Source organism: Oxyura jamaicensis, chromosome 4 (assembly GCF_011077185.1).
Source record: "Oxyura jamaicensis isolate SHBP4307 breed ruddy duck chromosome 4, BPBGC_Ojam_1.0, whole genome shotgun sequence".
In the NCBI taxonomy this organism is placed as follows: domain Eukaryota; kingdom Metazoa; phylum Chordata; class Aves; order Anseriformes; family Anatidae; genus Oxyura; species Oxyura jamaicensis.
This window is the reverse complement of record NC_048896.1, coordinates 16,837,041-16,856,822: the sequence shown is the minus strand read 5'-3', so window position 1 is coordinate 16,856,822 and position 19,782 is coordinate 16,837,041. Positions and strand designations below refer to the sequence as shown.

Sequence of the window (19,782 nt, the reverse complement as noted above, 5' to 3'; positions counted from 1 at the left end):
CTTGGTTCTGTGCGGGGTGACCGGCACACCGGAGCGCTGCTGCTTCAGATGCTGAATGAGAAACAGTAACTGGGGCTTTAAAGCTTCATCCGGGATGTGGCTACTTTTCTAATCGAATTGCACAAAATGTCCCCGGGGATTCTCTTTGGCACCAGCATGTGCTCACGGGGCGATCAGCCACACTTGGTTACGTGGGGACGCAAATTTCTGGTAACAAATACTTTGGTGTGATTCAGGAACGACCTGAGATGCCTCAGCGGGGTTGGCTTTGCAGATGTTTTCTCAAACCTACCCAGCACAGGTTGGAAACTACTTCCCTTGTATTTTTTATGAGGATTGAACACCTCCAGAGCAGTTACTTGCTTTGGGAGAAAAACAAATCTTACGTGGTACCGCGCACAAGCTGGTCTGCTTGGTTTACGTCCCTCTCTCTGACTTCACTCCAAGTTCTCACGTTACCAGACCCGGTAGCACGGTGCCTGCACGGATCGCGGGCTATCGTGCTGACTTGTGCTGTTTGCTCTCCCCACCTGACTACAGATGTTTTTTATCTCAAATTCAGGACCAGGACCTGCATTTGTTCAACTCTGGCTGCGTTTCCCGTGGTCCTGCCTGCCTCTCTCCAACAAACCCAGCTCTGTGCCTGCCTTCCTGCCCGTGTCTCTCCTGGATGGCTGCTGGAGGAGCTGCCCATCACACCTACGCTCTGCGTTTGCCCTGAAAGTCGGAATTGTTTTCAGCCCAGGTCCCCACCACCTTGTCTTCTGTCCAAATGCTTTTCCAGCAAGGTCGTGGCATTTTGTTCACCAAAGTGTGGAGAAATGATTTACCCGCATCTGCTGGCTAATAACGGCCCTGAGCTATCAGGTAACCCAGTTATTACCCTTGGTGTATTGTATGTCCTGTGGCTTAGGGGGAGCGCTCAGTAACCTCCCTTTATTTCCTCGCAGTGCCTTTGTCTTTATGAAGCTTTCTGGATTGAGTTGGAGACAGACTTTGCCCTCCAGACAGCTCCTGTTGCCGAGACCGTTACGCTTCAGCAAAGCCTCAAGGCTGAGAGTCAACTCCAAGTGCTGGGATGTAGGAGAGGACATCGCCCTTCGGCTCGGGTCCCCAGGATTGTCTTCTCCTGCCGGCGCTGCCCTGAGGGACACGGATGTCTTTGTCTTGCCATCAACAAGAATTTCGGTCCTTCTCCTTCGGGGACATGCTGTAGCCGCGTGTCCTTTCAGGGACGTCTCGGCCACAGCAGCTGACACAGCTCTGTCACACAGCCCAGCGGGGCGGCACCTGGAGGGCACCTTCCTCACCTGTCCACACGGAGTTTATCCACTCGTGTTGGTGCTTTGGGCTCCACTGCGTTCTCCAGAGGAGGCGCTGGGCAGCCCTGAGCCACCTCTCCTGCCCAGGAGAGCTCCCCGTGCCTCCAATCATGCACTAAAGCTGGGGGGACGACTGCTTTTGCCAGGTGTACGCTGTGATGCGCTGGGGGCTGCTTCAGCCTCATGCCGAGGGCTTTCCTCCATTTCCACACCCCGCTGCAGCAAGACTTGGGAAATTGTCCGTCTCTGCTGCCGACCTCCCTCCTCTGGCTTTATGCAGGTCTCAGCTGTTACATGCCCAGCTCTCTCCAGCTGGAGAACTGTTAAAAACAATTCCTTTTGTTGCATTTATTGTTGTATGATACGTGGATTTTCACGTGTCAAACAGCCCAGGGGGAACGGGAACAAGTAGGCACGAGGCTCCTACTGGAGGAGAAAAACCTTTAGGTTTTGTTGGTGGCAGTTTTTGTTGGTTCTTGTTGTTTTTTTTCTCGGTGGTGGTGGTACCAACCCTTAGAGCGAGTTCTTGCTGCGTTTTACTGCTGGCATTGTGTTTTCGAACCCCCAGCCTGAAGAGTTTTCCACTCTCACGCCTGCGCAGCCCTTTGCAGGAGGATCCTCCGCCCGCGGCAGCCCTTGGATCCTGCAGCCGGAGGAACGAGCCCGCTGCCGTGCGCCCATGGGCCAAATCAGCTCCCCGTCAGGTTGGCGAAACGCACTGCGCGTTGCTGAGATTCGGCTTTGCCCTTCGTTCTGGAGATGAGGAGCAGCCTCTTCTGCATTACAACTACCTCCAGGTGTAAAGGGAAGCTGGAGAGAGGGCTGAACCAGCAGGTGGGATCCCTCGCCCTGCTCCTGCAGAGGCAGCTGCGCTCTCTGGGACGGCGTCGGCAGCAGCGGCGCCGCTGGGACCCCCCGGATGGCCACAAGCACCCGCGGGATGAGGCTGTGAGAAGGCTGTGGAGCAAAGCTGAAGGTCTGAGAGTTTCCCTTTGCTAAAAAGTACATTTTAGGATGCTTTTCACGAACGATCATGCTTCTGTCATGGCTGCTGAGGATTAGATGTTTCGGCGATGACTCAGAGGAAAAAGGTAAATAAACGTTTTTTATTTAAAACACGGGATTAAATTCCTCCGTGTCTAGATCATTGAAGGTAAAGCTCCTTTCATCTTTTCACTGCAGTCTGCGGCCTTGTCTGGGACAGCTGCGGCACCGGCTGGGATGTTTGGGGAGCAAAGGCTGCAGCAGGGACCTGGGAGGTGGCGGAGAGGACAAGAGATGGCCAGGAGGACCTCTGTTAGCGGCACACAGCGCGTGAAGAAGCTGGCGTGGGTCGCTCCTACTTAAGTGAGATCGTCCTGGGAATTCAAGGATTAAAGCTGAAGGAGCTGAGATCTTCCCTAGCCTGCTTTGGGAGGTGGAGACGGAGCAACTATACTGTGAAAAACGAAGCTGTGGTAAGGAAAACCCCAACCCAAAGCCACAACACCTGCATTTGTACATACTCCTGCATGCTCCAGAGAACTGCGTTTCCTACCAGGTGCTCGTCCGTGCTGTGCAGGGCCTGTGGCAGTGACACATTCCTGCTCCCCCCCCGCACCAAAGCCCTGCCTGCTGACCTCAGGCTGAGCCCGCCGGCAGGCAGAGGGAAGCTGCCGGGGGCTGTGTGCCCGGGCCCTTCCTGCACCACGCAGCCACGAACGTCCGAGCGCTGCCTGCAGGGATAATCTTCATCCGTGGCAATTACTTACAAATGAGGGGGGTTTTTAATTGCTTTTGTTGCTTCCCGCTTTTTCTTCCCTGATTCCTCCGCAGTGCTTCAGGTCGGAGTTCGGGTGTGAGGCCGGGTGGTTCTAACGGGTGTGAAGTGAGAGGCTCCTCCCTGCGCTGCGGCAGGGACGCGTGTTCCTGGGAACTCCTACACGAGGTCTTCAGAAGCTTGGCGTGCCTGCTGTGGCCTGAGGGCTGGTTTTGTCCCCGGCACCACAGAGGGGAGGACTGGATCTGCCCTTCTCAGCTCCCACGCTTCGGTTTATGTCCAGCTGCTCAGTGCCGGGGCGTCACGCTTCCCAGAGCTGTTCCAGCTATAATCTGATGTTGCCCTTCTGTAAGAGTTTGGAGTTCAGGAAATTTATCTAAAGTCCAAAGCCTTTTTATAGGTGGTCTTAATCTTCACATTGATCAGGAAATACTCGGTTAATTGTTAAGGAGCACCAAAAAAAAAAGGGCTAGCAAGAAATCTACAATATAAAGACAATTTTATTGCCGATAAGCTCTTAAAACTCATTTTTTTTCCTGTTTCAGTAGGACCTTATTCTTCCTGATGAAAATCCGGTCATAGCATCTCTCATTAAAAATAAAATTATTTTGAAATAAATAAATATATAAAATAAATATCATATACATTTTATAAATAGTTCTGTCCCTATGCACAGTATCCAGGCTTACATCTGAATAATGTTCCTCACCCCGTTCCCACCCCGGCAGCAGGAAACACCCCACACATCAGGACCAGTCCTCGTAGCATCATCCACGTAGCAAACTCCTGGGCCGCTGAAGCAGGGCGCCATTTGAAAGGCTTTTTCTTTGCCGGTAACTATCCCAAGCTTATCAGCAGCATCTGTAGCAGTTCTGTGGTCTTTTGTTTTCTTCCTTTCTCTTTTTTTTCAGTTGTTTTTATTTTTTTTCCCCCCCGGTTATCAAGTTTGCTCGCCTGTTTGCTCCTTTAAGCAACCATAACATTGAACGTTCGGCCTCTCCGACAGCCCCCGAGTAAAGAAAGTGAACGAAAATGAAAGATTATACGTAGGGTTCCCTCCCTTCCCCTGTCCCCGCCCCCATAAATAACCCACGTTCGATATACGCTTGAAACAAGGAGGAACAGCAGTGTCTGAATTCACTGGAAGTGCTTTCCTATGTCATCTACGTTTACAGGAATGATGGAATGACTACTAGTATAGTGCTCTGGGGAAAAGCTTGGGAGCCCAAGTATGTACACTGACGGGGCAGCTGCAGGAAACATCACCTGTAGTGGAAGAGGTCTCTGTACATTGCAGGTATTTTGGCAGGGTCCACAGGCCTCGGTAAAAAGTGAGTGAATTTCTGATGTCTCTTAGTCCTGTATCCCTCGCGGGGGGAGCCGTCCTTGTTCAGCGCCACGTAGTAATGCCTCTCCGAGTCGGGATGCTTGTAGAGGGTCGAGGCGTACGTGTTGTACCAGTTCTCTTCAAACTGCTCTCGGAAAACGCACTCCCTCGTGAGCTTCTTCTGCATTGGGGCAGAGAAGAAAAAGACGGGTGTCAAAAAATAATAATAATAAAAAAATCTCTTCCTATTTCCTTCAATTTCTTTTCCTAGAATTTTCCTGGCTACCTGCTTCTGGCTCCCCTGAGGAGGGGGCTGTGCTGCTGGGGTGTGACAGCTGCAAACGGGCCCAAGCCCGGACCCAAAGACCTGAAGCTGGAGGAGGAAGGAGATGGAAGGAGAAGGTGGGTGTGCATTTTGCGAGGGCCCTCTGTTAAAAATAAACCATGGCTGCAGCAAAACTCCAAAGCTGGCAGCCACGTGTCTGCGGTCGGGGTGCGGGACCGGCACCTGTCGGGGAAGGGGGTGCTTGGGGCCGTGCCCCCCCTGGCAGCCCCACGCGCAGGTAATGCGCACACGGCGAGCGCGGGAGGCACCTAGGCAGGACGCGCGAGCAGCGTGTTTGGAAGTTGAAGGCACGTGGTAACACTGCAATGCGCATGGAAGCAGCCCTCAGGCCTTTCATCTTCTGAAGCGCCAGAGAGCTGTGATGTGAGGCCGTGGGGAGCTCTGGCTGGGGAGCAGCGCCCCCGGGGACGCTGTCCCCAACCCCAGCGGGACCTGGGGGGCTGTGGGGTGGCTGCGCTGGGGGGCGGGGGACCCGCAGACCCCGTGGGGATCGCCCAGGAGGGGCTCAGGCCTTCCAGGTGAAAGGCGGGCTGCAGCCGTGGGGTGTTAGAACATTGCAAAGACTGTACCCACACGGCAAACCTGCTGGGGAGGGAACGTGTCTCATCTATGCTGCGTGGGGTGCAGTAAACGTTACTGCCCGCAGTGGATGTTCTGTAATAAGGGACAGGAGCTCACCTGCGCTCAGAACTTGCTTTGAGTGTTTTGCTGCTAATTAAATAAACCCTGAGGAAACTCGTGAGTCCTCCAAAAGCCTCTCCACAGCTCTTGTCATCTGCGAGCAGGGGAACTGCAGCTTTCTCTTCCCGGCTCTGTCAATGAACGCGCACTTCTTCCCCTCCTAGGACGGCACCTACTCAGACCACGCTGGAAGCTACTGACCAGCTGGAGCGCGGCGCTGCTGCTTCGCCCCCCCTGCACGCCTTCCGCTGGGCTGTTCGGAGGCACCGCGCTTCCGTGAAACGTTTTGAGGGGCCAGGCTGACTCTGCAGGATGTCATTGATTTTCCTCCCAGCCCCGGGACGTCCCCACTGAGCCTGAGGCGATGCAGGGCACTGCCCGGGACTCTGACTGCTCCAGGTATTTGCTTCTAGTTCTGAAATCGGTGGGAAACGGAGCAGAAGCGGTGGGACGCAGCCGCCAGGGCGGGCTGCCGGGCAGTCCCGAGAGGACCCCGTGTGTCTCTGGGGCAGTGGCTGGCTCTGCTGCTTGAGGCTGCTGAACCAGGACACGGACTGGGGACCTGGCCTGTGGCCTTTGCACAATTCAGGTTGGTGGCCACCATCAGCCCTGCAGCATCCAGTGTGTTTTCTAACGCGCAGGATGCCACAACAGAGAAAACTGCCATGATTATGTTTTCAGGTCAATTCTGTTGCCAGGTAAAGTCTCATAACATCGTATTTTTGTTACTGCTGTGAGGTAGCATTAAGGCAGGCCCTGGGACTTCATTAACTCTGTTGATTCACGATCAGAGCCGCAGGGTTTGAGAGCCAAGCAGATACGCAGGCTCGTGCCCTCATTTTCAGCATGGACGAGTAAAAGCTGCAATTCCAGGAGCTGTTGAACAGCCTTGGAGTTTAACAGGAGGGGTCCTGCTGCGTGGTTTTAGGCCCGAGCTGATCTTTGAAGTTTAAAATTTCTGTTTTATGGATTCCTGGTGACTTTACCTTTTATCTGTCTTGCATGCTTGTGATGTAATCACTGCCTCTGCTCTTTTGTTTTGGGTAGATGCTATTAAGGAAGTGATTATCAATCAACGCTAGTACTTGATTATCGCATACAAACTTCAGTACCTGGACCTTAAAAGTAGGTGAAGGAGCTGCAGCAGTCTCAGTAGATGGGAATGGGAGAAGAAAAGATGATGGTAACGATGTTTTATCATTACTGTTCCCTAGGAAAAAGGTTTCTGAAGGCTTCTCTATGTGCACTGAACACAGGGTGAGAAGTTCTACACTGAGGGTGATCTGGCTTGAGTAGAGAAAGTTTGTGCCTTCCACTTTGGTTTAAAGCCGATTCATTTTATGTCATGTAAAAACTATTGTGACCCACCCTTCAAAAATCCGAGTCCTCACACAGGGTGGTGATCTAGGCAGAAACCACACCCTGGTGATGGGCTGAATTCAAGGCAATGGGGCATCCGATGACAAAGCTCTGACGCAGTGCAGCAGCTACAGAGAAGTACCCTTAAAAAAAAAGCTCCCTAGAATGCAATTTTCAGAATAGAAGCAATTCTTCTAGCTAAGTAGAAATAATTAGTTTATACTGGATTAAATAATTAGGAATTGAGTCCTGCAGGAAGGACCTCTGCCCAGCTTGGCTCTCTTCGGGTCAGTGGGGACTTAACCCGTGATGGCAAAGCTCTGACTGGGTGCACCCACGGCCCTGCACCATTTCAGCCCCAAGAGCTGAATTAGGTGCCAAGGACCCTGTGTCGAGAGGAAAGCTAGCAAGAAGTTTACGTGTGGCGTTTGGCAAAACAAGAAAAACTTCAGTCTGAAAAGGTACTTCTGGAAAATAACGAGAAACTTCCCTAACCTCCTAAAAGGAGCTGTAGAGAATGCTGTAATAAAAGTAACGCCTACCCCGCACTTGCAGCTCCCATGAGAGCTGTAACACAAGTGGAAGGCCTGCAGGTACATGCAGATCCCGAGCACGGGGGCGATCAATGTGATGTTACTCATGAAAACACTCAACCACCACCTGGCTTTATGCTAAGTTTCCCTCCTGTGCCTTTAGTTGGCCATTCCTGCCCTGTTTCCAGTAAAGCCCCCCAGGTGCCGCCCCGAAGGGCTCGGGGGCCGCACCCTGCGCTGGCCATCGCTGCGTGAGCGCGTCCCCGTCCCCGCGGTCCCGTTGATGTGCTCTGACACCAGCGGGTAAGACGGGGGAATGCGGCACCGCAAGGCCTTTGGAGGCCTGTGGCGGACACGGCTGGTGAGACCGCTGAGGCCCCACAGCCCGGATTGCTGTGTATTGATTTCATACCCTCCCGAGATGTGAAACTTACCGACCCGTACAGCTCGCCTCTCTCGTTCATGCCGAGGTAGAGTCCCGAATCCACCCCGCGGATACTGACCAGCCCCACCGCCAGGCTGATAAACTCCAAAATCCCTAAAAGAGAAAAGGAACGCAAGTCACACAGGTGACCAAAGTGACACCAGGCTCAAGTGACGAACACGAAACAGCATTCCCCAAGCACAGAGCTTCTCACAGGCCCTGCTTGCTTTATTTATAACTGAGCAGCTCGTAACTCCCTAGTCCTTCACGCGTGCCATCCTTCAGTTTCCGCTCCAGGCTTCTCCCCAGCATCACGAACCTGGCTGGTCCGAGGGAAGTCACCTTGCCGAAGGAGGAAAGGAGCGCCAGGCGTAGCTGTTGCTTTTATTTACGGCGTCCTGCTTCTTCGCCAAAAGCAAAGTGATGATTTCAATGAAAAGAAACAAAAAGCGCTAGAAAAGGTGGTTGTGAGGCCTGTCCTGTCCCCGCTGCCGCAGGGCGGTGCCCGCCACCCCGAAAGGCGTACAGCCTTCAGGGATAAAACCAACTTCAGATACGCACAGGTAGGAACGCACCCGCCCCCTTCGAGCCTCCTGGCGGTGCTGCAGGGGCTGTCAGGCGCTGGACACGTCGCATGCTCCCCGTCCACAGGTCGTAGGCAGTTGTCGCCCACGTCCAGCGCTGAACGCGTTAGCCGGGAGGTTGCAGTAGAGGCAGGAAGAGGCTTTCACCGTCCCAGATACGCCGAATGAACGGGCAGGGCGTTTCTACGGACAGGAGGGCAAAGTGGCTCTAACCTTTAGCTCGGCTCCAGGTGTCTTAATTTAGCTCCCAAAACGTCCAGTCCCGAGCAATTGCCCCTTGCCTCTCCGATCGGGTTACCTCCCAGAGCTCCTCAGAAAAGCACGCCTTGGGTCTAAAACCACCGCGTGACGTACGGCCACCGGAGCCGGCTGACTCCTGCGGCAGTCAGCCCTCGGCCCTGGAAAGGGATCTTCTGCGCGGTCAGGTGTGGATGCGATGACTTTCAGAGGGTGTCACCGCCTAAATATAGGACGGATACGCGGCCACGGCCCCCCAGACGGCTTGGTCAGGTGCTGGCAGCCACGCCGGGGGCAAGAGTTGGCCTTTCTGCCTCGTGCCAGACTTCTTGTCTACGCTAGGGCTCGCGTGTCTGACCCAGCCCTCCCTGGAGCCAGCAGGTGCTGCGGGGTGGAGCCGACATACGGACTCAGGAGCTGGAATTAATTCCTTGAGACAAACAGGAAAGCAAACGGACAACTTGGATTTTGCCAGGCTGAAATACGGCCAGCTACACTCAGAGCGGGGTAACTTGTCCTCCGTGGGGCTTTGGGCTCCTGGGGAGCAGCACAGCGCGTCAGTGCACTCGCTCCCCGTTAGATCCTACAGAACGCGCAGAAAGCACGGCCTCTCCCAGTGCCCCGCGTTTGCTTCAAGGGGCTCCAGAATTACTGATTTTCCCAGCGAGGTGATTCTTCCCTTTCCCCCGTGTGGGACACACGTTGCCTTCAGAGCAGGCGGCGCGCAGGGGCAGCCTTCCAGGGCAGGCAGACCAGGACGGGGCTCCGCTCCTCGTGCGCCTAGCTTCGGGGTTCCTTATCTGAAAGGAGGTCTGAGCAGGGAGGGAAGAGGGGCAGGATGAAGGGTTGTCTTCTGCCTCCGCTCCCCACCGGTCCTGAAACGCGGAGCAAGTTACTGAACTGCTGTGCGCTTCCCTTTTCCCAGCTGGAGGACAAAAGCTAGGACGGCCGCTGTTTCTGAAGGACGGTAACTTCACTCGCCCCTTTTTGAACAGTCGTACGCTTAGTCAGAAAAATAAAGGAAAAAGTAGTACAGGGGAAAGGAGTACAGGGATCCCCAGAAAGGGGGTGTCCTTCCCAGGCTGCTGACAAGTGGATGTTCAAGTGAAAAACGTCTGATAGCTGGCGAGCCTTAGCTCGACCTCCTCACTGGCACTAACTGGGTTGCTTGGTTTGCTTTTGGTTTTTGAATTTACCTTCAGTCGTCCCTGGGAAGCAGGAAAACGCTCCCAGTCCTGTTCAGGAAGCGAGGGATGTTTGAGAGAGGGAAGCAGAGAGCTCTTCTCGAGTTTACCCACCAGCAGGCTCTGGCTGTGGCATGAAGCCGGTCTCCAAAGACCCGGCAAGGGCATCCCAGGAGCAGCGCTGGCCCTTCCCAGGAGGCGAGACACCTCTCCTCCGGTGCCCGCAAGGTGTGCACTTGCTGGTCTTGCAACTGAGATTTCTGCAAGGTGGACCTGTGACAACCTCTTCTGACAGTGCCACTTGTGGTACTCCCCTCTCCTGATCTTTTGACGGCACTTGGGGACGTGCACCGAAGACAACTCTGTTGAAATAGCATTAAGAACGTAACTGAAACCCACAAAAGTCAGGAGACAGAGTGAAGGCTGAAAAAATGTGGGCAAATATCCATCCTGTCCTCAGCTCACTCCAATTGCTAGACAAAATTGCAGCTTCGTACATCTGATCTCCAGCAGCACAGGGAGCGGCCACTGGGGCCAGATCAAGAATTTCCTTTGGGATCGCAGCGGTGTGTTTTTGTGGTAGACCCTGGGTTGGTTTTGTTGTATTTTTTCTTTTTTCCCTTTGTCTTTTTTTTCTTTTCCCTCAGGACCCGCCTCATTTTTCACGCTTTGATTATTCATTCTGTTTGGTCTTTGAGTCTTTGTAGATAATATTGGGAGAGATCCGGTTAAGGCTCCAACTGGATTCATTTACCACCAAAGCACTGAACGATCTCCGGAGCGCCGTGGCGGCCAGCCCCGCACGCTCTCGCATTACTATAAACTATCCCTCAAAGAACAATTCAGCTCGCTGCACCTGTCTCTTCCTCCATGGCTGTATTGACTAGCTGGGGTACAGAAACAACCTCAGATGTTGTATCAATGTCTACAAACCTAAAGCTTCAGCTAAAAACCTCAACAACTGTTTGGGAACAGGTGCACCGGAGTCTGAATGTCAAAATCTACTGCAAAACGTTCTCTGGAGGTTTCACCAGCTTCTCTAAGAGGCTCTGTTACAGATCCGTTACCAGATTTGTGCCCGAGAAGAGCTTTGTTTACTCCCTTTAGTAGTCTCCAGCACTAACTCGAGGCCTTTTCCTCTCCTCCCTTGAAGCAAAGCGCTGTTGGAGCCGCTTGTTGAACGCTGCTGTAAAACAGACTCAAGGCGGAAGGGGAGCAATTCCTACCGGCAAGGATTTTCCTGGCAGACTTAGCTCACTTCCCTCCTCAGAAGGATTCTTCTCGTAGGGGTGGCAATGTCAGTCCAAACCCTCTCCGGACTTGGACCATCCTTCATGCCTCTGTACAGGAAGGTTCCTAGCAGATGCAGGGAGAAGATTCACTTTTAAAAACGCTTCCATTTTTTTCTGGGATGGCTCAGGTGGAGCAGCCTGTTCAGAGAGAGCATTTGGGCACCCCTCTGGTCTAAGAATGAGCTGTTCTTCCAGGGATCCTGGAAGGCTTCACCAAACTTTGCGTTAAGCCTCCTCTAGGAAAAATAAGCTGCACGCTGCCATTCTTGTGCAAATCTGTATTTTTACACGTATAAAATGTCACATTCCCGGAGACAGGTGTGATTTCAGAAAGCTCCAGTCCTCGACAGATGAGAGGCAATAGTTGCTGTGACTGCTCAGGCGTTGCGGGTGGCTGCTTCTGCTGCTTTCCCTGCTTCCTACTGGCACATCCCCGACTTCCGTGGTACAAATTAATCTCTCCCTTAACCCTCCCTGTTAGGACCTCGACTGCCATCACCAGGGCTTCAGCTCATTATTTTTCTCCCCGAAAGACTCGGATGTCCTACACATCTGCTAACTTTTGGGACGGTGCAGATGCCGTCCGTCTTTTCCTGAACCCCTTCCAGTAATCAGAGGTAGGGATACGGAGCCCGGTTCCAACCTACACCCCCTCTGCAGCTGGATACGTGCCTGTGCCGGGGCGTCCCCGCGAGCCATCCGTGGAGCAAGCACATTAATAATCTGCTCGTGAGATCAGGGAGCACCTTCCAGCCATGTGGGCTTGATCTGCCAAACCATCAGACAGGCTTTCTAAGTGTTTCCCCAGGTGCCCCTAGATTTAAGGCGGCTTCAGACCGCAACCCTGAAAACCCCTCTAGCTCCGTACCCCTCGGTGTCGTTTTGTGATCCCCAGCACCGCACAGCCCGCCCGTTCCTGTAATGTTACTGCTTTCTGCCTGCTGCACGCAAGATTTAGGAATGCATCGATACATGACATCCTAATCCGAACCATACCAGGAACATTGGAATTTAAATATTCATGGCTACTGAATGCAGATGGTGAGTGCTGTGTGCCAATACGTTATTGCTCTGAGTCTCTGCTGCGGCGAGATTCAGTCCAACTTTATCTGAACATGAGGATTCCAGTCTAATCCTGTGGGGCTTTGTCCTGCAATTACAACAAATAACTATTTATTTTACACCGCCTCTGGGAAAACCCTGAAGCAGAAAACTATAATATTTTATATCTGAAGTCTGGTCTAGTTTACGTAGCTGGATGCTGACTGCTAAAACACTTAGGGAATGCCAACGTTTCGATTTACTGAACACGCTGTGTGACTTCAGCTCAAGTGTGCAAAATTCATGAAGAGTTTTAGCCTGTTTAATGCATTCTTCCAAAGTTTGTTTGGAAATACGTTTATTTTACTCAATCTTTTTTTTAAAAAAAATGGGACTGAGATAGACATAGCCATCTGAAACTGTTTACCCGTATAAAGATAGGTTAAAAAAAAAAGAACTTGCAGATTAAACTAACGTGGCAGATTAAACTAAAAAGCAAACAGATGCCGAGGGTTCGCTTTCAGTCTCTTTTAAAAGGTTAAAAGATATGTGTCTTTTGGGAGGTAATTAAAGAACACTTGCCCCATGAGCCCATTAGTACCTTACCCTGACCTGCAGGTTATGACTTTCTTGTTGATTTAGGCAGGGACATGTTACACACACACCTGGTGTTTATGGAAAGCACAGTTCACAGATAAGCTTTTCCAATTGTTCCCCAAACCTGCCTTAAACTAACAACAACAATCGCAGCAGCGGCGGAGTTCCTGAAGTATCAGAAAGCACCGGTTGCAAACAATTACAGGCAAAAAAGAATTCCCTTCACCGAGGAGTTAAATCACTTGAAAACTGTAAAAAGTCTTGCGAACACTTCTTGCAACCTGTTGACAACATAGCTGAGATCACTGGCATGGGACTCGTTGATAGCTTACCCAGACACCTGCACTAGATGCTGAAGTAGCGGGAATTTTTCTTAGCTGTGCTCAAACTTACTGTACTCCTTCGCTGTGGCTTGGGATGCATTTTTTGAAGATTACATATGGTCTCATTAGAGATCCCTGCTCTTGTGTGACACAGATACAGGCTCTGAAGTCTTCCAGCTTTATCCCAGACAGCAAGGTAAATCCACAGCGCTCTGCCTATTGTTCCATCTTCTCCTTTCGGAGGTCCCCTAAGCATTTTCCCCCCTTCAGCTTCCCCTTTCCTTTCCAACAACCTCCCGGAACGGAGCTGCAGACGCCAATCCAGCCAACCGATCCCTGCCTGCTGGAGGGAGACACTCCTAACGAAATCCACGCAAGGAGCAGAAATCACATTAGCTCACAAATATCTGCCGAGGCCAAAAGAAGAAGGAGAAAGAAAAAAAAAAAAAAAAAAACAAGATACACGAAAACGCCAGGGATTTCATTTTCCGACGTGCTCCCTCCTTTCTTTCGCCTGCCTTGGTTTTGAGGGGCATAGGCAGCGCCGAAGCGGCCACCCCACTGTCCCCCCAGCCACTTTCATTTATTTTTTACTCTTTCTCCCCCCCTTTTCTTTCCTCAGGCTCGTCCCCGTGCACCTGCAGGGACGCCGGGAGGGGAGGAAATCGCAAAGCACAACCCGCCCGCATCGGCGGCGAGCGAGCGCGTTTGGTTAGGAGGCTAATTATATCCGGCCGCTTTAGGCTGCCGGGCTAATTAATTAGCGGGGCCGGGGGAGGCACCTGCCGCCGGGCCGGGCCGCCACCTGCCGCCGGGAGCCCTTACCGAAGCGGCTGTGGTCCTGCCGGGTGCCGTGCACCGTGCCGTTGGGGAAGATCTCCAGGTGGAAGCCGGTGCGGCAGTAGAGCTGCCGCCGCCGCAGGATGCCCTTGAGGTGAGCGAAGTCGGTGGGCGAGCCGCGCTGCAGCCGCCCCTCGATCTGCCCCAGGCGCTCGTTGAGGAAGCCGGCCGGGTCGGCGAGGGGCAGCCCGGCCAGAGCCGGGGGCAAGCCGTGCAGCTCGGGGTCCAGCGCCCCCAGGAAGCCGCCCACCTCGGCCATGGGGCCGCGGGCGAGCAGCGGCCCCCTCAGGGCCCCCTCAGAGCCCGGCCGGCCCCGCACGGCCCGCCCCGGCTCCCCGCGCCTCCCATGGCTGGCTGGGGCCCGCTCGCGGATGCAAACGGCACTTTATATACGTACACACTCCCCTTACATTGACATATTGGATATTTAAATGCAAGCCACACCTCACTGGCATCCCCTTTGGCTATCGCTTTTTTTTTTTTTTCCTTTCTCTGATCCTTTTTTTTTTTTTTTTTTTTTTTTTTTAAAAAAAAAGCTGCCGGCCCCATTTATTATGAAAAAAAAAAAAAAAAAGGGCAGGGAAAAGCTCCACGCGAGGCTCCGGGCAGGTCCCGGCTGGAAGCACGGAGCCCCCGCACGCAGCCGGGGATGCGGCGCGGCCCCGGCCCGGCTCCCCCTCAGGAGGTGCCCGGGGCCCGGAGCCCCCTCCCGGGCCCCCTGAGGCCGGAGCCCCGCGGCCGTGGCCCCCGAGGTTCTGTCAGTGCCCTCCAGCCCCGGCCGTGTCCTTCCCCCCCCCTCGGCCCCCCCAACCACTGTGGAAAAACTAACATGTAGGGGAGAGGGCTCAAGGAGCGTTTTATTTTTTTATATTTTTTTTATTATTTTTTTTTTCCAGCGTCCGAGCTGCAAAGCGATCTCTTTGAAAAGTGATCCCGCGGCGTTTTTACGGCCGGGTTTACAAGCGGCGGGCGCTGAGGGGCCGGGGCCGGCGCTGGGCAGCCCGGGTTCGCTCCCCACCTTCCTCCCGTTGCAAACAGGTGTTTCCGCGCCCTCCGACACCGTATCCGTGGCAGCAGCTGCCGGGAGCGCTGCAGACAGACGGAGGCAGGCACGGGGAGACGTGCGGGCCCCGCCAGGGGAGGGGAAAACGCCAGCCCGGCCGGGCAGCGCCCGAGCCTCGCCGCGGTGAGGAGCCGCAGCCGGAGCCGCCCCGCCGCCGCCCGGCCCCGCCAGGCGGCGCTGCCGCTGCTCGCCGCGCTGCCGCTGCCCCGCCGGGGCCGGGCGCTGAGGGCAGCAGGGGATCGGTATCGCCACGTGCCCCGCCGGGGGAGGGAAAAAACCACGGGCAAGCCCCCCCCCAAACAGCCCGCATACGCGGCAGCTCGGGCTGCAGCCTCGGTGGATCCTCGAGGGGGGCAACACCGGGCAGGGCTGAAGTATCGGACTCCCCCTCAGAGGGTCTCGGCACCCGTAAGGGGCCGCACACCTCACGGATCTCCCCCTTCGGCAGGTAGCTCCCCTCAGGAGGACTCACCCCTCTGTGGGTTTCTTCTGCCTCAGCGGGTCTTCCCCTTCATGGCTCTCCCCTCAGTGGGTCTCACGTTTTGGCGGGTAGCTCCCCTCAGGAGGGGACACCCCTCAGTGGGGTTCCCCACAGTAGGTCTGTCACCTCAGCGGGTCCTTCCCCTCATGGATCTCCCCTCAGCTGGTCTCCTGTTTCGGCGGGTAGCTTCCCTCAGGGTTACTTACCCCTCCAGGGGTAGCTCCTCTCAGCAGGTCCCTCTCCTCAGCAGGTTTCTTCTCAGCATGACTGTCCCCTCATGGGTGTCCCCTACAGTGTGTCTCCCCTCAGCAAGTCTTCCACCTCACAGGGTCTCTGCAAGTAGCTCACCTCAGGAGGAGCAGGGTTCCCCTCAGCAGGTCTGTCCCCTCATGGATCTCCCCTCAGCAGGTCTCACATTTGGCAGGTAGGTCCCCTCAGAGGACTCACCCCTCCCTGTTTTTTCCCCCCTCAGCAAGTCTCTCCCCCCGGTAGGTCTCTACCCCCGGCAGGTTTCCCCTCGGTGGGGTCTCTTCCCCTCAGCAGGCAGCCCCCTTCAGGAGGACTCACCCCTCAGCCAGTCTCTGCTCTCAGCAGGTTTCCCCTCAGTGGGATCTGTGCCCTCATGGGTTTCCCCTCATCGAGGCTCTCCTGTCAGGGGGTTTCACCCCTAAGCCCCCCCTGCAGTGGGATGCTTCTCCCCACATCTATCCTAAGGCAGAAGGAGGGTTGAAATGACCATAACATGCATCCCCCTTCCCCCACAGGCCCGGGCAACACTCTGTTGTGAAGACATGAAGAAAATTGTGATATTACGACATGGAGTATCCACACGTGCATCTGCAGCGGGTGAGGGATCTGGTTTTTAAATGGGAGATGGGGGTGTTTTTTCCTGTCAGATCTGCGGCTGTAAAAGGGGTGTAGTTGATGCAGAACTTGACACATGAAGCCTAAAACCATGGGTATTTTTAAAACGTAGTCTGTTCCTGAGGTAGTAAAATCTGCACAAGTGCGTTTGCTGGCTATTTGTCGTGTATGGTTACGTGGGGATACCACTGTCTGTGGAGTTCAGGCATCCCACAGCAAAGATGGTGTTCTTATGTCGGTGTTATTTATATGAAGATTCAGGTGTGGCTGGGTAACTGAAGGGAACAAACTCTGCCTGCTGAAAATGAGAGAAGCCCAAGAGGGGGAGGGGAGGAGGAACACCCCAAATCTGAGTAAATGTTAAGGTCATAATCCTGTTAATGCTGTGAATTTAATGCATGAAATTCGTATAATGTGAATGATCCCAGTACAATCAAATACGCTCTTCTGTAAAACGTGGGTTTGCTGAATTAAGTGAGTGAGTTTTGCCTCTGGATTCATAGAGACCAGGATTTCACCTCATTTCTAAATATCTCTGAAGGTAGATCATAGGGGTTTTAAGCGGAGAGAGAAAAAGACAGTTTCTTATCAAAGGGCTAAGTAAACCCTGCGGAGGCTTCTGCCACTGACTTCAACAGGCTCTGGATCTGTTACAATATCCTTAAACCCAAATCCATACAATCACTTACAGGAATACTTAGGAAACTGAAAAAAAGTAATAGATTTCAATTACATTACAGTAAAATCCAAGATAAAGTAAAAAAAAAAACACAAATCTCCATACTTAAATAACATGTAACAAAAGCAGAGAAATCCTTCATCCAAGCTGACATTCCTCACTTAACTCTCCATGATTATGGTCAGCTTTTGAAGTGTCCGCAATACGTTTTATTGAGACATTGTATGGGCTGGTACGTGTTCTATTTAGGGACAACAGGATGCAGAAAAGGTAGCTTTCTCTTTTTTTGTCTTTAATTTCCTGGTTTGTTTACATTTTTACTAAGCTGAGGAAAGAGCAGAGAGAGTTGTGCCCTGTATTGTTTGAAGAAAAAAAAAGGTATGTATTTTGAATACTCAAAGCTAGAATAAATTATTTGAAAAAAAATAAATGTTTTTAGGTATTTTCTCATGTATTAGAAAACAGGTCTGCGCTCAGCAATTTCTTGAATGAGGATAGACACTTGTACACAATTTGCGACACAAAGCGTGATGTGTTACAGACTTAATTTTCTGCGCAGCTGTGTTACAGTTTATGCAGTTCACCTGGTTTACTCGTTGATTAAAGCTTGAATTGTCTACCTTGGTGACTGAAATGGTTACTGCCAAACTATCTTGTATTTCAATTTACAGAAGAACCAGCAACAATATTTATACGCAGCTGGCCAACATGAACCTTGCCGGCCCTTTCCCATACACTGCAATGTTTAGCAAGGTAGTAAAAATACTAATGGCATTTATTTGCAAAATAATTACCATTTGCAGAGAGCAGCTGCGTTTGATATCTTGCTATAAAATGATAGGAAGAGCAGGACTGGGGTCAAAGCAGTAAATTAATTAGAAAAGAGAAAGACAAACAAATGCAATGAGCAAAACTAGATACTGCATATCCTCTGCCTGGGGCAATTCCATTTGGTCAAGAAAAGGTCAGGATAGCTAAAAAAATAAAATAAAATTTGAAGTAACAATGACCATAAGTCGAAAATCAGACATGAAGAATATCTGAGGGTAAAGAAAAAGGCAGAGCCTTGTACTTGAAAATAATTCTCCTGCTTCCCTAGCACATCCCACCGCAGGATCTCCAAACAATTTATGCACGCTAATGAATTAAGACTCACAAGCAAGGTCACCGTGCATCTGTGCTTTCCCAGACAGTCTCATTTTCCACTAAGAGATGTTTTTCAAAGGGTGTTGATGGTTTTCGATATTTTGGGGGGATTTTGAATGCACAGCAGCCCTGCTGGAGCAGTAGCTCCAACCAGGCGTCTGTCTATCCAGAAACCAGACACGTCCACTCTGCGCGTGCAGGGAGCCCTTCTGCCTGTTGTTGTGTGGCGACCATCTGCGCTGCACACGGAAAGAATGTCTGAAGTTCCCTGGCAGATAAACAGGGCAACCCCCTGTTTAAGGGGTAAATAAACAAATTTTCTTAAGGGGGGTGAAGGATGGTTTGTTGGTCTTTATCTTTGGTTGTTTTTACTTTATCTTTTGTAGTAGCACTTCCAGGCCCTAAACCCAGCGTAGGCCTGGTTTGTGCCAGATACTGCAGTAAGAGGTGTGTTACAAACATCACTGCTTTCTCTTTTGGAAAGGTTTGTAGTGGAAGGCAGCATGAATGAAACAGCTGGATTTCAGTCAATATAGAGAAGTATGTACATATTTTTGCAGCAAGTTTAGAATTGGTGGCAGAATTCAAGTATGGGTCTGAAGATAAAGCTCCAGACTTGCCTGCCTTGGTGTTGGGAGCAGGTGCCTAAATGAATGATGTGCTTTTCAAAGGGGGAAATCCCACCTTCTCCTGTTACAGTTTATTTCAGTGTCAGACGTGGATCTGCTGCTTTTAGTAATCCCAATATGAATCAGTAAGTAGGAAGCAGAGTTTTTCTGGCTCACTGCTGACTCACGAGAACCCACTTAGCACGAATTCCTGTGTCTAAGTGAGCTCTCTGTAGTCCTGTATAGGACTACAAGTTACGTGTGTGCATGTGTAAAGGAACGTCAGCGCTTTGTTGATCCTCAGGTATGCAATTCTGCCTTGGTTCTTTCCCATTTTGAAAACTGAAGGGGCTTATTCACCCTGAAAAATTACACCTTTCCTCGTCACAGGTTTGGTTCCTGACTCAAATTACTGATACATTTCCCAGTACTAGAGGCTGTGTCAGGAACGGAGGAGGAATCTTCACTGCGGGAAAGTCGTGCATATTACAGTAGTGTCCATTTGGAACTTTTTCTTGGGATTAGTGCTGGAATTACAGGACCGCTGAGTTGTTAGGCTTCTGCTTTTGGCCAAGTATGCCAGGAGAAACGTACCTGTGTAGTTGTGCCACTCAATGTATTACAGCGCCATTGCAGCTTGGCACACAGCCACTGGCTGATGCACAAGTTTTCTGTCCACTGTGCTCGTATCTTGCACGTACCTTCTACATTGTAGTCTGTACCGTAATTTCATGCCAAGACAGCAGCATGCCCTTCCCAGACCAGCTGAACCAAGGAACATGACAGAAGTTAGAAGAAGGGTATCTTGGTAAAATCCTTTTGTCATCATCTTATTTATATATATTTTTTAAGCATGGTTTGGGAAACAATTAAGGGTGGTAAGCTGTTACAGCAGGCTTGTCATGGCTGCTAAGGGGTGGGGGGCACCCAGTTAGCAGTGAGTCATTTCCTTTTCTGTTTTCACTGCTGGAGAAGCAGAAGATAAGGAGGCCATTCAAGTTGCAAAGTGTGTTCAGGATGCCGAAGTCTGTAAGGAGCAACAAATTAAAGGACTGCTTCACTCATGTTCACTAGTGTTGGAGCCATACTGTG

At 52.0% G+C, this 19,782-nt stretch overlaps 1 protein-coding gene and 1 long non-coding RNA gene across 3 annotated transcripts; both read right to left on the bottom strand.

Moving 5' to 3' along the window:
• Positions 1 to 3,563: 3,563 nt before the first annotated feature.
• Positions 3,564 to 14,245, bottom strand: FGF16 (fibroblast growth factor 16). Its single transcript, XM_035324223.1, has 3 exons — positions 13,835 to 14,245; positions 7,762 to 7,865; positions 3,564 to 4,589 (listed from the first exon to the last, which is right to left on the bottom strand). Exons 1-3 carry the CDS (start codon positions 14,106 to 14,108, stop codon positions 4,344 to 4,346), a joined length of 624 nt encoding a protein of 207 aa, XP_035180114.1. The 5' UTR covers positions 14,109 to 14,245; the 3' UTR covers positions 3,564 to 4,343.
• LOC118165863 lies at positions 11,156 to 13,204 on the bottom strand. Of its 2 annotated transcripts, none has more exons than XR_004750268.1 (2): positions 13,080 to 13,204; positions 11,156 to 12,198 (listed from the first exon to the last, which is right to left on the bottom strand). It is a non-coding gene; the product is annotated as an uncharacterized LOC118165863 (long non-coding RNA). The 2 variants fall into 2 exon arrangements; XR_004750267.1 differs by having other exon boundaries at positions 13,019 to 13,154.
• Positions 14,246 to 19,782: the final 5,537 nt, after the last annotated feature.

Coding starts and splice junctions, on each gene's coding strand:
- FGF16 (XM_035324223.1), bottom strand. CDS start 14,108: ATGGCCGAGGTGGGCGGCTTCCTGGGGGCGCTGGACCCCGAGCTGCAC. Junction 7,866..13,834: donor GCAGGACCACAGCCGCTTCG/GTAAGGGCTCCC, acceptor TTTCTCTTTTAG/GGATTTTGGAGTTTATCAGC. Junction 4,590..7,761: donor GAGGCGAGCTGTACGGGTCG/GTAAGTTTCACA, acceptor GCCCCAATGCAG/AAGAAGCTCACGAGGGAGTG.